The sequence below is a fragment of the Stegostoma tigrinum genome, chromosome 1 (assembly GCF_030684315.1).
Source record: "Stegostoma tigrinum isolate sSteTig4 chromosome 1, sSteTig4.hap1, whole genome shotgun sequence".
NCBI lineage: Eukaryota > Metazoa > Chordata > Chondrichthyes > Orectolobiformes > Stegostomatidae > Stegostoma > Stegostoma tigrinum.
Window position 1 is genome coordinate 126478354 of NC_081354.1, and position 16614 is coordinate 126494967.

The following is a 16614-nucleotide window of genomic DNA, read 5'->3' on the forward strand; positions in this document are numbered from 1 at the left end:
AACAAGTGACCAGTCATTGATGATGAAGGCCTCCTGCCTGCTAACAGCTGGGTAGCTGGGCAATTTGGGAGTGGGAATATTCAGGTCAGAAGCAGTCAGCCATCCATAATATAAGGAACTATATTTCTGCTCTGCGGTAAATCACATTTCAAACCCAAAAGTAGCTACTTTATTCGCATTAGTTGCTGTAAGCTATACCGTTTAATAAATAAATCAGGGATGTCTTTGCTGTATCTCTGAAGAGAAAACTTGTTTGGGCAATTTTGAGTCAAGCTTTCTGATATTATGTCCCATCCATGTCAAGATATAAGATTACTACAGCCTTGACAAGCATGTTTGCATCTTGGATGATGCTCATGTTTGTTCTTTTGTACTCTCACTTGTTTTGCAAGATGCTTCTAAGAAAGTACTGAGTATATCTTGTAGTTGATGTCCAACCTAACTTCTGACTTGATTTTCTGAGCTCTTGCTCATCCTAGGCCGTTAGTGTAGTGTCATCAGCAGATCTGATATTCCAGATATTGTGATCATCAATACTAACTCCAAGATATGCCGTGCCATCACAGCTGACATTGCTCATGATCTTTACTCCTGTGGCATTGAAAAGTAGTGGAGAAAACAGTTTCACTTGTCCTCTTCTGACTTATTTACCAAAACTGAATTGTTCTGTCTTGTCTCCAATTAAATACACCACACATTTTGCCTGTTAGTCAAGTCTCTGATGAGCCAATTTAAGTGACATGGCAGTTCAAACACACGCTGCCATTCATTGTGCACTTTGTGTCATCAACAATGTTTACAATTCCTTGTCATTTTGGTCTTTGAGTACTGATGTCCCTTCACCTGGCTTGAAACCAAACTAATCCTCACCAATATCTAGTCTGAAATATGAGTGCCTTTGCCCAGTTAATTTCTCTGAGTACCTGTGAGGCACAGCTCATCCAGTTAGTTGTTCAATGCTATGAACAGTTTCAAATGTTGTGGACTGTTTACATCATAACCAGCTCTTAAATTAGTCAACCATGCGGCCAAATCAACTTCTTCATATCAGGTCAATGACTTATTTTGTGCACTGACTGCTCTTGCTCCCTGAGTTTCAGCAGTTACACCATACAGGCCTATTACTTTGTTCTCATAGAATCCTTGCGGTGTGGAAGTAGGCCATGTGGCCCAAAAAGCACTCACAGGCACTTGGAAGAGCATCACCCAGTGCCACACACCTATCCCTGCAACCCTGCATTTTCCATGGCTAACTCATCTAACTGACATGTCCCTGGACGCAATGGTAAATTTAGGATGGCTAATCCAGATAACCTGCACATTTCTGGGCTATAGGAGTAAACTAGAGCACCCAGACGACACCTATGCAGACACCGGGAGAACGTGCAAACTTCACACAGACAGTCGCCTGAGGATGGAATTGAACCCCAGGACACTGGTGCTGTGAAGCAGCAGTGCTAACCCCTCAGCCACCACACAGGACTGGCACTTTCACTTCCAACTTCTTAAGTGCATGCTCAACTACAACATTCATCTCTTCTGGTTGCATTTGATCCCAAGTTACAGGGCATGCACTTGTTGCATTCAGATCTGGATGATTGAGTTTGATGAGATAACAAGGTGTAGAGCTGGCTGAACACAGCAGGCCAAGCAGCATCAGAGGAGCAGGAAAGCTGACATTTCAGGCCTAGACCCTTCTCCAGAAATGGGGGAGGGGAAGGGATTCTGAAATAAATAGAGAGAGAGAGGGATGTGGATAGAAGATGGATAGAGGAAACAATAGGTGGAGAGGAGACAGACAGGTCAAAGAAGTGGGGATGGAGCCAGTAAAGGTGAGTGTAGGTGGGGAGGTAGGGAAGAGATAGATCAGTCCAGGGAGGACAGACAGGTCAAGGGGGCGGGATGAAGTTAGTAGGAAGGAGAAGGGGGTGGGGTTCGAAGTAGGCGGAGGGGATAGGTGGGAGGAAGGACAGGTTAGGGAAGTGGAGACGAGCTGGGCTGGTTTTGGGATGCGGTGGGGGAAGGGGAGATTTTGAAGCTTGTGAAGTCCACATTGATACCATTGGGCTGCACAGTTCCCAAGTGGAATATGAGTTGCTGTTCCCGCAACCTTTGGGTGGCATGGTTGTGGCACTGCAGGAGGCCCAGGATGGACATGTCATCTGAGGAATGGGAGGGGCAGTTGAAATGGTTCGCAACTGGGAGGTGCAGTTGTTTAGTGCAAACCGAGTGTAGGTGTTCTGCAAAGCGGTCCCCAAGCCGCCGCTTGTTTTCCCCAATGTAGAGGACACCATAATGGGAACAGCGGATACAGCAAACCACATTAGCAGATGTACAAATGAACATCTGCTTAATGTGGAAAGTCTTCATGGAGCCTGGGATGTTGGTGAGGGAGCAAGTGTGGGGGCAGGTGGAGCACTTCCTGCGGTTGTAGGGAAAAGTGCCGGGTGTGGTGGGGCTGGAGGGAGTGTGGAGCGGACAAGAGAGTCGTGGAGAGAGTGGTCCCTCTGAAAGGCAGACGAGGGTGGGGAGGGAAAAATGTCTTTTGGTGGGGCCGGATTGAAGATGTTCATTTGAGCAAGGATTCTTGGACGAGTACATTCTCCAACAATACTCAAAAAGCTTGACACCATCCAGAACAAAGCAGCCTACTTGATTGGCACCCCTTCCACCACCTACAATATTCAGTTACTTCACAACTGATGGCACAATGGCAGCAGGGTGTACCATCTACAAGATTCATTGCAGCAACTGACTATGATTCTTCAACGACAATGTCAAAATCTGCAACCCCTACTTCCTACGTGGACAAGAGCAGCAGATGCATGCATACCCCACCACCTATCGATTCCTCTCAAAGTCACACACTTGTGTTGTTTCTTCTTTGTTACTCAATCAAAGATCCTGGAGCTCATTTTAGTAGCATTGCTGCTGTCCCTGCACCTTGAGGGTCGCAGTGATCCCAAGAGGCAGCTCAGTATTTCATTAGTAGCAAGTCAGGACAAGCAATAAATGTTAGCCTAACCAGTGGTGTTCACATCCCACAGTTGAAAAAAATACATAGAATAGGCAAATGTCAGCCACTTTGAAACGAAAAACAAAAGGGTATTTTTTTTTTAAAAAGGTGACATTTAGATGCAAATGTTGGCACGTAGTGAGGTCTGGGCACTGTCGTACAAGAATCACCAAACTGATATGCAGGTGTAGGAGACACTTAGGAAAACAAATGCCATGTTATCGTTCTTACGATGGGTTGAGAGGATTGAGTAAACACGTGTTTTGCTGGAATCATACAGCACCCTGATAAGATGACACCTGAGTACTGGTGTAGTTTTGATCCCCATAACCAAGGAAAGATACGTTTGCTTTGAGATCTACAACAAAGATTCATTGGACTATTTTCTGGGGTGAAAATGAGAGAAATATGAGGGTTGGCCTTTAATCTAAAGGAGTTTTAGAACAGTGAGCGTGATATCACTGAAAAACAGACAAAAAAAGCCTATGGAGCTTCATGGTTTAGGTGTTTGATGTAGGACCATCAGAATATGGGACCAGGATTAGTACACTCAACCCCTCCAGCTTGTTCCACCACTCAATGAGATCATAACTCATCTGTGGCATAACTCCATATACCTGCCTTTGGCCCATATCCATTAATACCTTTGCTGAACAATCAAGAGCACTCCAGCGCAGGAACACGCCCTGCAGCCCAAGACTGCTCTGACACGAAGCCTTTCTAAACTAAAATCCTTTTTCCTATTAACGGTCTGCATTCCTCTCTTCTCTGTCTATTCACATGTCAAGATGCAATTCAAATGTTGCTATTGTATCTGCCTCCACCACCACGTCTGGCAGAACATTCCAGGCACTTACCACCCTTTATATTTCAAAAAAACCTTTCCCCCTTTTACCTAAAACCTAGATCCTCTAATAATTTACATTTCTACCCTGGAAGAAAGATTCTGACTACCCATGCCTTTCATAATTTTGTAAACTTCTATTGGGGTGTCCCTTCACCTCTGACATTCAGGTTTGTCCAATCTCTCCTCATTACAAATACCCTTCAAACCAGGCAAAATTCTGGTAAACGGTTTCTGTAACTTCTCCAAAGCTGCCACATCCTGCTGGCAGTGTGGCAATCAGAACTGTACACAATATTCCAAATGTGGAATAACTAAATTTCTATACAGCTGCAACATGACTTGGCAATTTTTTAATTCTGTGCCCTGATGGAAGAAGGCAAGCATGCTATATGCATTCGTGACCTCCTTACCCACTTGTGTGACCACTTCCAGGGAACTGTGGACCTGTACACCTAGATCCCTTTGTACGTTACTGCTTCTAAGAGTTCTGCCATTTACTGTATACTTCCCTTTTGCATTGGATCCACCAAAATGTATCACATCACATTTGGCAGAATTAAATTCCATCTGCCATTTCTCCACCCAAGTGTCCAGCTTATCTATATCCAAACTGATCCAACTCAGTACATGATACCTATTCTGAGCTTGCAGAGCAGCAGTAGAGGAACACAGCTTTATCTGATGCCTGGCCGGTAGCAGGTTGGCTAAATATAAAAGCTCTATTCGGCTGCCTTTGAAGTAGGCTATGGTTTGGGCTCAGTAGCTATATTGTTACCAGCCTGCATTTCATCTTGGAAAGTGAGCTGTAACAGGAAACATCAGAAGGAGAGCTGATATTATCTTGCAGTTGGAAAGGACTTTTTTGAAGGTTCTTATTTAAAACACCATCAGCATGGAAACAGAAGAACAGAATGCAATTCCTTAAGAGTTTAGCAACATATTTGCAGGTTTCTATTGGCGTCCGAGGTTATAAAACCACTTGTTCTACATCTAAATAATCAAATTATTTCCCAACTGCAAGTAGTTTAGCACATCAGAAAGCTCGGCAAATGTGATAAATTACTTTTTAAAGTTCACCTCCCTTGCCAGTGTGTATTTAGCAGTGGCAGTAATGCTATTAATGCCCGCAGTAAGGTGGAGGCAGGGCAAAAATAAATTTGATCAGGTTTCACCCAACAATGTCCAGTTGAGGTCAGACTCCACAGACCAATTGCCTGTAAATCAGATATAATGCTGTTATAGTCATGTTGTAGTACTGATAATCCAGGAAAAACAAGCAATGTGCTGAAATCCTGAAATAGCTATATAAGATTCTGGAGTAGATTAGTAGCTCGGGCTGTGGATGCCGTGATTGGTTCACTTGTTGAGCTGGTTCATTATATCCTGTTGGGTAACATTATCAGTGCAGCCTCCGATGAAGCATTGTTGTATTTTCCTGCCTATATTTAAACTCTGGGGTCTGTTTGAGTTGATTGGCTCATTTTCGGTTTTTTTTGCAGTGGTGTGTATGTAGGGTCTAACTCTGTGTGTGTTTATTGATGGCCTTCTTGCTGGAGAATGAGGCCTCCAGAAATTCCGTGCTTGTCTCGGTTTGGCTTGTCCTAAGATCCTGACATTGTCCCAATCAAACGGGTTGTTCTCCTTATCTTTATGTATGAGGACAAGTGACTATTGGTTGTGTCTTTTTGTTACTAGCTGGTGTTCATGTATTTGCGCAGCCAATTTTCTTCCTGTCTGTCCAATGTAATGTTTGTCACAGTCCTTGCATGGAATCTTGGATATTACATTTGTTCTGTCCATACTGGGTAACGGGTCTTTGGTTCTTGTTAGCAGTTGGCATAGGGTTGATGTAGGTTTGTGTGCCACTCCGAGGCCCATTGGCCGTTGGGAGTCTTACGCTCAGTTCAGATTCATTCTTGATGTATGGTAATGTTACAAGCGTGTCTGACACACTGTGTCTTCCTGTTGTTGTTTGTGTGACAGGCATCATCAGATCCAGCTGTTCGGGTATCCATTGTCGCTAAATACTTGGAGGAGGTATTCTTCCTCGTTTTGGCGTAATTCTGGATTGCTTCAGTGTGTTGTGGCTCATGTAAACAGTGTATTCACACAACTCCATTTGTGGGTGTTGGGTGGTCACTACTGAAATTTAGGTCTTGATCTGTGTGCGCAGCCTTTCTGTATACTTTGATCAGAAATTCCCCGTTGGCCCTGCGTTCTACCATTACATCAGGGATGGGAGCTGTTTGTTCTTTTCAGGTAAATTTAATGCCAGTGAAAATGTTGTTTTTAAGTTGGTGCATTTCTTCTAGTTTATGAGGTAATCAACTCCAACGGACCCCAGAGTTTAAACAGCAAGTGGGAAAATAAAACAACCTTTCATGGGAGGCTACACTGATGATAGTAGCTACCAGGGTAATGAAACGCCTGCAAACTAATGAACCAGCTCAGCAAGCAAACCAACCACGGCTATGTAAGAATTTAAATTTGGGTAAAATAAAACTCAAGATACCAAACTCAGTGAAAGTGATCACAAATCAATTGGATTGTTTGAAATAAAAACAGATTGTCTATTACACTTAGAAGAGAAGTTTCTATGCTCATCCAGTCTCACACAACCCGAAACGTCAGCTTTTGTGCTCCTAAGATGCTGCTTGGCCTGCTGTGTTAATCCAGCCCCACACTTTGTTATCTTGGATTCTCCAGCATCTGCAGTTCCCATTATCTCTTCCCTCACACAAAGGTGTTGACTCAACTAATTTGGAAGCGTTTAGATATAAAGACAGAGCATTTGAAAGACCAAACACAATGCATGAAGAATTAGGAGAGACAGGTAGAACTGGAGTAAGAAAGAGTACACAGGAGCCAGACTAAGAGGAAATGCAAAAAGATCTCTAACTTAGCTTGCAGTGCATATACATAAATGAATGAATTATGGTAAACAAGGTTGGTGAACTGCAGAGAAAATTTTTCACATGGAAATGTAAATTAATCTGGCAGTGAGGTTAAAGATCCTCCTCAAGAAAGGCCAGGATTTTGACAGTAAATATCTCTCGACACAAGCTATTCGGAAAAGATAGGGGAGAGAACGGGGATGTGGCAGAATTATGGAGAATATTATAGCCCAAAAGATGTCTACAGGGGTCCAAGAACAGAACTTATTTGGTGAGAATTAAGAAACATTTGAGATAACATCACACTACCAAGGTAGGTTCTGCAGGTCATTTAATGGTAAAGATAGAGGGTAATGGCTGGCTGTCCTTAGAAATGATAAGTCAGCAGGATCAAATGAGCCAAAATTCTAAGGGAAGCAAACAGAGGAAGATGTAAGGATATGAGTCATAATCTGCTAATCCTCTTTAGATACAGAGGTTGTGGCATACAATGAGAAAACTACAATATATTCTTGTTAAGGAGAAAGGGTGCAAGGGTCAATTCAGCAACTCCAGACTAGGTTCTGAGGTGGGCCAATTTTCAGAAACAATAATCTAGGACAATACTAACTGTCTCTCAGCGAAAAGTGGATTAATTAGATCAAGTAGGATTTGTCAAATTCGTGTTTAACTAAGTTATTTCATTTTTCTGATTGGGCAACAATGAAAAAAAGTACCATATGGCTGACTTTTCAGAAAAGTTACAGCCTAAGGAATAAAGGGGACAGATTAATCATGGAATTGAAGTTGACTGAATGATAGCAAATGCAAAGTAATCAATTATTGTTTTTTCCACATTGGAAGTAAGTAAACATTGGAATCCCTGTATATTATTCATGGCCTAGACTTGATTTACAGGACTTAATTTCAAAATTTGGTGATTACAAACTGCAAGAGTATAGTGCACACTCTGATGAGGCAGAGACATTGAACATAGAACATTACAGCACAGTACAGGCCCTTCGGCCCTCGATGTTGTGCCGACCTGTCATACCGATCTCAAGCCCATCTAACCTACACTATTCCATGTACGCCCATATGCTTGTCCAATGATGACTTAACTGTACTTAAAGTTGGCGAATCTAATGCCGTTGCAGGCAAAGCGTTCCATTCCCTACTACTCTGAGTAAAGAAACTACCTCTGACATCTGTCCTATATCTTTCACCCCTCAAGTTAAAGCTATGCACCCTTGTGCTCGCCGTCACCATCCTAGGAAAAAGGCTCTCCCTATCCACCCTATCTAACCCTCTGATTATTTTATATGTCTCAATTAAGTCACCTCTGAACCTTCTTCTCTCGAACGAAAACAGCCTCAAGTCCCTCAGCCTTTCCTTGTAAGGCCTTCCCTCCATACCAGGCAACATCCTAGTAAATCTCCTCTGTACCCTTTCCAAAGCTTCCACATCCTCATTGGATTGATAAAAAGAGAAAGGAACTGGCAAGATCAGTCGGCATCAAAGTTAATTTCTATCAAGGTACGTTCCATCATATAGTGCTGAGAAAAGTGTGGACGGAGTTAAAACTCTTCAATTCTTCTTTGATAGGATAGTAGTACCAGATGACGGGAGGATTCAATTCAACCTTGCATAAAAAAAATGAACAGGGTAAAACTGTTCACTGTAGGTCAGTCTAATGTGAATGATAGGAAAACTACTAAAGACCATTGCCAAGAACAAAATTAGTTAACTCTTGGGGAAGCACAAGTTAATAAGCAACAGGCAGCATAGTTGGAGCTGAAGGAACATAGCAGGCCAGGCAGCATTAGAGAAGCAGGAAAGCTGCCGTTTCGAGTCATGACCCTTCATTCCTGACCCAAAACATCAGCTTTCCTGTTCCTTTGATGCTGCCTGGCCTGCTGTGTTCTTCCAGCTCCACAACGTGTTATCTCAGACTCCTGCATTGGCAGTTCTTACTATCTCTGACAGCATAGTTGGATTTGTTCAAGGTAAATCACGTTCAATTAATCAGTTTGTGTTCTTTAAGGCAAGACAAAGGTTAACAAAGATAGAGTTAGCACGTTTGGATTTCCAAAAGACATTTGACAGGTTGAGAAGAGAGAGATTTAAAAAAAGACATGGGGGCAATTTTCTTTTTTACATCAAAGGTAGTTCGTGGAATGAACTTCCAGAGGAAGTGGTGGATGCGGGTACAAGTACAAAGTTTAAAAGTCATTTGGATAAGTACATGAATAGGAATGGTTTGGAGTGATATAGGCCAGGTGCAGGTTGGTGGGACTATGGTTGGGATTATGGTTGGACCGAATGGTCTATTTCTGTGCTGTATGACTCTATGACTGTATGACATGGTATTAAAAGGACAATGGTAACGTGAGTATTTAACTGACTTAGGAACAGGAGGCAGAATGTATTAACACACCATATTTTTTACTTAAGGAAACGTTTACACAATTCCAACTTCGAGGGATTGATGTTAAAGTCAGTGCTTTTCTTACCTATGTAAATGACCTGGAACTGGGCATAAGATGTACAATTTCCAATTTTACAGGCAACACAAAACACCCATCGTAATTAGTGATCAGTAGAGTTGCAGAAGAGTATAGACTGGGGTACCCAATCTAGGTGTTTGGGTCATATGCAGCCCCTGCCAGAATATTTTGGCTTTAGTAACAAAGGCTGTTTTACTTGTCAACAAATATAAAGCTCAGTGGTTCTAGAATTAATAATTATTTCACCTTACATGAGAAGAATCATAGCCCAAGGGGGAGAGAAAAGAGAGCTGTTCCTATAATCAGAGGCCCTTTCTCTCCTGTATGCTGCTCTCAGCTTACTGATGAGCCAGTGAGCAGCAAACATGGGAGAGAATCAGTTTGTGATTGGAGAGAGTCTGCAGGTTAGATCTGGAAATAAAAGGCATTCTGAGAAAATAGCATGGTGAGGAGTGTAGATGAGGGTTGCAATGTGGAATAAGGCAATTGAAAGAAGTCCACAGAGGCTAGTATCCTGTCAACAAGCACCCGCATCCCATCCCACCCCACCCACTCTTCATTTACATGCGGAGAATCCTTGACCCTGATCCAGCTCCCTCAGACAGCTGTCAGACTGAACAGAATCTCTGACACTTCCATTTGTATCCATCAGTCAGGGTGCCCTGATTGGAGCAGATTAACAACCCCAATCAGGGAACTCATTCTGTAATGTCCACCTGTCTGATCTTGTTATAATCATTGCACCAATGACTCAGATGGCAGAGGAGAAGTGACAGTCAGACCATGATAGTGCTGACAGAATTTCTGGACAGAACTGCATGCAGACAAAGAAAGGTGCTCGTGGAAATTTTTCAAGTGCAAACTCCCATGAATTATTTTCGGGATAAGCATGCGGGAGAGGGAAAGGGGAAGAAGACAGGAGGAAAAGCAGCCTGCTCACCAGCCCCTGAAGAGGAGAAACATTTAAACGTGGCATCTCCATGCAAAAATGGTGGACAACCTCAGTATAGATTAATGGTAGATACAGTTTAATGTGGTTTGGTGTGGGGAACATCCTGAGCAGGTGGTATGATTAAAGGCTGCGTCTTCTGACACCCCCGAAAAGGGTCACATTGCACGTGTGAAAGATTCTGCACATGCACACTGTGAAATGCTCTGTTAGTAAGAAACATGCCAGTGTCCAAATAAGCACAATAAATGAGCAAAATTGCTGGCAGGACTCTTTGGGGGTACTGCAGGTGCAATTTGCATGTGTACTGAGAGGGGTTTGCGGTGTCAGCAAACATTCTCATAATCAAAGTACATAGAACATAGAACAGTACAGCACAGAACAGGCCCTTCAGCCCACAATGTTGTGCCGACCATTGATCCTCATGTGTGCACCCTCAAATTTCTGTGACCATATACATGTCCAGCAGTCTCTTAAATGACCCCAATGACCTTGCTTCCACAACTGCTGCTGGCAACGCATTCCATGCTCTCACAACTCTCTGCGTAAAGAACCTGCCTCTGACATCCCCTCTATACTTTCCACCAACCAGCTTAAAACTATGACCCCTCGTGCTAGCCATTTCTGCCCTGGGAAATAGTCTCTGGCTATCAACTCTATCTATGCCTCTCATTATCTTGTATACCTCAATTAGGTCCCCTCTCCTCCTCCTTTTCTCCAATGAAAAGAGACCGAGCTCAGTCAACCTCTCTTCATAAGATAAGCCCTCCAGTCCAGGCAGCATCCTGGTAAACCTCCTCTGAACCCTCTCCAAAGCATCCACATCTTTACTATAATAGGGCGCCCAGAACTGGACGCAGTATTCCAAGTGCGGTCTAACCAAAGTTTTATAGAGCTGCAACAAGATCTCACGACTCTTAAACTCAATCCCCCTGTTAATGAAAGCCAAAACACCATATGCTTTCTTAACAACCCTGTCCACTTGGGTGGCCATTTTAAGGGATCTATGTATCTGCACACCAAGATCCCTCTGTTCCTCCACGCTGCCAAGAATCCTATCCTTAATCCTGTACTCAGCTTTCAAATTCGACCTTCCAAAATGCATCACCTCGCATTTATCCAGGTTGAACTCCATCTGCCACCTCTCAGCCCATCTCTGCATCCTGTCAATGTCCCGCTGCAGCCTACAACAGCCCTCTACACTGTCAACGACACCTCCGACCTTTGTGTCGTCTGCAAACTTGCTGACCCATCCTTCAATTCCCTCGTCCAAGTCATTAATAAAAATTACAAACAGTAGAGGCCCAAGGACAGAGCCCTGTGGAACTCCACTCACCACTGACTTCCAGGCAGAATATTTTCCTTCTACTACCACTCGCTGTCTTCTGTTGGCCAGCCAATTCTGTATCCAAGCAGCTAAGTTCCCCTGTATCCCATTCCTCCTGACCTTCTGAATGAGCCTACCATGGGGAACCTTATCAAATGCCTTACTGAAGTCCATATACACCACATCCACAGCTCGACCCTCATCAACTTTTCTAGTCACATCCTCAAAAAACTCAATAAGGTTTGTAAGGCATGACCTACCCCTCACAAAGCCGTGTTGACTGTATTTGATCAAGCCATGCTCTTCCAGATGGTCATAAATCTTATCCCTCAGAATCCTTTCTAACACCTTGCAGACGACAGACGTGAGACTTACCGGTCTATAATTGCCGGGGATTTCCCTATTTCCTTTCTTGAAGAGAGGAATTACATTTGCCTCTCTCCAGTCCTCAGGTACGACTCCAGTGGAGAGCGAGGATGCAAAGATCTTCGCAAGTGGCGAAGCAATTGCATTTCTCGCTTCCCAAAGCAGCCGAGGACAAATCTGATCCGGGCCTGGCGACTTGTCAATCTTGATGTTTGACAAAATTTTCAGCACATCAGCTTCGTCTATCTCAATCCATTCCAGCATGCACACCTGCTCTTCAAAGGTTTCATTCACTACAAAGTTCGTTTCTTTCGTAAAGACAGAAGCAAAAAACTCATTTAGGGCTTCCCCTACCTCCTCAGGCTCCACACACAAGTTCCCTATGCTATCCCTGATCGGCCCTACTCTTTCTTTGACCATTCTCTTATTCCTCACGTAAGTGTAACATGCCTTTGTGTTTTCCCGGATTCCTTCTGCCAAGCCTTTCTCGTGCCCCCTCCTGGCTCTCCTCAGACCATTTTTGAGCTCCTTCCTTGCCTGCATGTAATCCTCTCTAGCTGAACTTGACCCTAGCTTCCTCCACCTTATGTAAGCTACCTTCTTCCTTTTCACTAGAAGCTCCACCGCTCTCGTCATCCAAGGTTCCTTAATCTTACCCCTTCTTGCCTGTCTCAGAGGGACATATTTACTCATCACTCCCAACAACTGTTCCTTAAACCGTCTCCACACGTCTATAGTTCCCTTACCATGGAACAACTGCTCCCAGTCCATGCTTCCTAACTCATGTCTAATCACATCATAGTTTCCTCTTCCCCAATTAAATATCCTCCCATTTTGCCTAATTCTCTCCTTCTCCATAGCTATGTAGAATGTGAGGCAGTTATGGTCACTATCACCAAAATGCTCTCCCACCACAAGATCTGATACCTGCCCCGGCTCGTTTCCGAGCACCAAGTCTAGAATGGCCTCTCCCCTCGTCAGCCTGTCAACGTACTGCGTTAGGAAACCCTCCTGAACACACCTTACAAAAACAGCTCCATTCAAATCTTCTGCTCGAAGGAGGTTCCAATCAATATTAGGAAAGTTAAAGTCACCCATTACAACAACCCTACTGCGTGCACACTTTTCCAAAATCTGTCGACCTATGCTTTCTTCAATCTCCCTGCTGCTATTGGGGGGCCTGTAGTAAACCCCTAACGAGGTGACTACTCCCTTGCTGTTCCTAATTTCCACCCATACTGACTCAGTAGGCAGATCTTCCTCGACAAAGGAAGCTTCTGTAGCTGTGATACCCTCTCTGATTAGTAGTGCTACACCCCCTCCTCTTTTTCCCCCCTCCCGACTATGTTGAAGTGGGATGGAACTGCAGCCATACCTTTCCTCCCTTTGTCAGAGTCATTTATATAAATTATACACAGTTGAGTTCCTAGCATTGATTCCTGTAGCATATCATTCGTTAAAATGTTGCCAAACTGGAAAAGACCCATTCACACCTACTCTCTGCTTCCTGATGGCCAGCCAGTCTATCCACGCCAGTATGCTACACCATGAGATTTTATTTTCCATAACGTGGCATCTTATCAAAATGTTTTCTGAAAGCGTAGTACTTTGAAGTTCCACTTAAAATGTAAAACTTAAGGCAGAGAACACAAATGTCATTTGACACTTTTTTAAACAAAAAATTATGGTGACACAAACTTTAAGTCACAGCCACACAATTACAAAAGAATTAAAAATGACGAGACAACTGACTGTTATGGTCATTTCTTTTTAATCTAAATGTTGCGTACAATAACATTCAAATGAAACAACTATTTATTCTGAGCTGATGTTTTAAATAAAGGAGCACTTTCACAGAAAGTCTGACATTTTGGTGCAAGTCTTGTGGATGTATATTCATTTATGTTATTTTATATAGCTATCAAACAGCTGCAGTGAGGAACCATAACAATTTTAGGTAATAGAAAAGCTGTAAACATCTTCATATCTTTGTGGTCTACCACAACATCTCCCATAAAGACACTTGTAATGGCTATTTAGGTTACTCTTGATGACATGATTATCATACTGGTTGACATTTTTAAACATTGTGAAAAAGAAGTTTCAATTTCTTTGCCTTTTGTCAATGGCACTTTCATAATGGTACATTGATCAGTGATGACAGACCAATTTCAGTGCAGCCAATTGCCAAATTAAATTTACATAATTTTAGTCCCATAATCAAAATGTCTTTGTGGATTGTACAACTTAAAATGTGCTATGTTAAAATGAAATACTTCCACTTCCAGATGAAAGAAATTCTCAAAAAAGCCACTACTTCTTTGGTTGGTTTGCTCACAACTGCTCACAATAGCTCCTTTTACCAGCTGCTGCATTCAAAGGGTTCTCACACAATGGACTGTACAACTCCCACCAAGCAATACTCAGCTCTCTAACACATTTCAGTTAACATCAGAATAAAGTAGCTCAGTACTCTCAAAAGACAAGGCCTTGCAGCACACACCGTAAGGTTCTGGAGAGCAGCAGGCAAGACTGGGTGACCCCAATGATTTGTCAAATGCGCTCAAATTTCAGTAGGCGATATTTAAGACCAGATTTAAATTTTGTTTTCCAATTGTGTCTATTTTCTAGAAAATTATTTCCATTCCAAAAGATGGGAAACAATTCAGTCAAGTGATCATCACATTTACCAGTCACTGATCTGAATTCATGCTAAAATGTTCCTCAAATAGCATTTCATGGGTCAGATGTCAAGTATTCTAGTAACTACAATCTGCCCAAAATCAAGCTGCTGGGAACAAAAAAAAAGTTACCTTACGCCTTCATTAAGTTTTCAGAATTTTTAAAAAATAAAACTTCCCTCTCATTACATTGGGAAGTCAGCCAGAGATTCCCACCTAATATAGATAAGTTGCTCTCAAACTTATACACGGTTCCTGCCTGCATAACGGTGTTTTCAGAAATAAATAGCATCTTCCACTTTCCTGAGAAGATTGTAATTTCAATAGAATTTTCTGTGATTGCTACTAGCATAGGGGCACAGTGAACTTCCATTTTTTAAAAATAAACCAGAGGTCCAAATCATTTTTCTTCACTTCCTGGTGCAATTTCAACTTGAGAAACACATGGGGATCCCTCATCCTTTAGTAAGTTTTTTTTAATAAACTACAGAAGACAAACAGTGACTCAAAAGGCACAAGTAACGTAGCTGCTCCAGCTGGAATTTGTAAACAAGGTTTAGTCTTTGCTTTTCATTTATTACAGAAGAGATTAAAGTCTAATAGTTTCCTCATCAGTTAGAATAGGCTGTATAGAGAACACAGTCAACCCATCCATCCTGCTTTAGGATTTGGGGCCCAACAGTATACCCTACATAACTTTGTTAAATAAAGCAAAGTTAGATAGTACACACATACTGCACTTTGCAGAACAAATTAGTATGGTAGTGTAAGCATATAGTACATAACATACTTAAATGACCTTCCTCCCAATCCCTCACCCACATAATTTGGAGTAATTTGCTAGGTAGCTGACTCCATTTGAGACTGTTCAATAGATTTTGATTTTGAAACCAGATCACCAAGTTTGGACCCCAACATGATCTCTAAGCGCCATGGGTGATTCCAGAGTGTTTTGACAGTCTGCTGATCACCTGCATTATTCAGATGTGAAAAGGCCACAATAAAAAATTGTCAAACTGGTAGAAATTAAACAGCATCATATTTCTGCAATGCTTCCTCTAACTTCTGAGTCACCTTCTGGTAAAAATGGATCTGCTGCTGAAGAAAATGCTGCATTTGTGTCTTGAAGTCCGACACACGAATAGTGTGAAAATGGTGAATCTCAGCCAGTGTAGCAAAAGAAATAGTGTCACAGCGCTCGCGGACTCCATCTGCCTGCTGCAATTCCATCTTCCCTTCTTCCACATGCCGTTTACTCTCCTTTACTTTGGTTAGAGCACCTGTTATAAACACGAACCACAGTCAGTCACCTGGACAAGTACAAAGGACAGACTTTACAAATGAGATACTGAAAACTTCAGAAATCCTGAACAAAACATCCATCAATACATTATGGAAGTTAGCCTAGTACCATACGTTTCATTTTTGTTTCTTTTAAAACCTCAAAATAGAAAAAAAACTTATCAGGTACAAAAATGGAAGAAAAATGATATTCTAGAGTCTTCAATTTACTGAACATAAAAAGAACCAGTTGTTCTCAGAACGTAGTTACGTTCACAAGGAGATCAAGGACATTAGCTGTGAAATATATTCATGGAACAACCAACCAATGCACTGAGCTGCTGAGAATAACAATTATATGGACGATTTTTACGCAAACGATTTGTTTTAAAAATAACACAACTTTTTTAAAAATTGGCACAAGAAACCCAAATGCTATTCATCAAATTCAGATCACTATAATAAAAAAACATAAAAGATAGTGGGTTTATTCAGCTGAATATTGCTCACACAGTTGTGTAGTCTACTGGGCATCTATCAAACTTTGCAACTAAAACCCTCTGGATATCTAATTCATATAAAGCTTTAAAAGATTCGAGTTTACTCAGCTATTAAACTATAACATGAAAAGAGTATTTCCATAAGTGGTTTCTATTTCAGCAACAGCTCTATTTGTCCAAAAAGAAATTCTGCTCCCAGATGGAGGCCCCACAGAGAAATGACGACATGATGCAGGAAACACGGATTGCAAAATCACCAAACCACAG

General features: G+C 42.2%; 1 protein-coding gene across 4 annotated transcripts in view; it reads right to left on the bottom strand.

Annotated features, from left to right (window-relative positions):
- LOC125452731 (sorting nexin-18-like) overlaps positions 1-16614 on the bottom strand; it is a 153078-nt gene that overhangs the window by 75481 nt on the left and 60983 nt on the right. For 2 of the 4 annotated variants that reach the window (XM_059648504.1, XM_059648497.1), the window contains exon 2: positions 15641-15846. The exons of the other annotated variants lie outside the window; for them this stretch is intronic. In XM_059648504.1, the coding sequence (XP_059504487.1) occupies positions 15641-15846 (206 nt within the window). The remainder of the gene's footprint in view (positions 1-15640; positions 15847-16614) is intronic. 4 annotated transcript variants of the gene reach the window in all.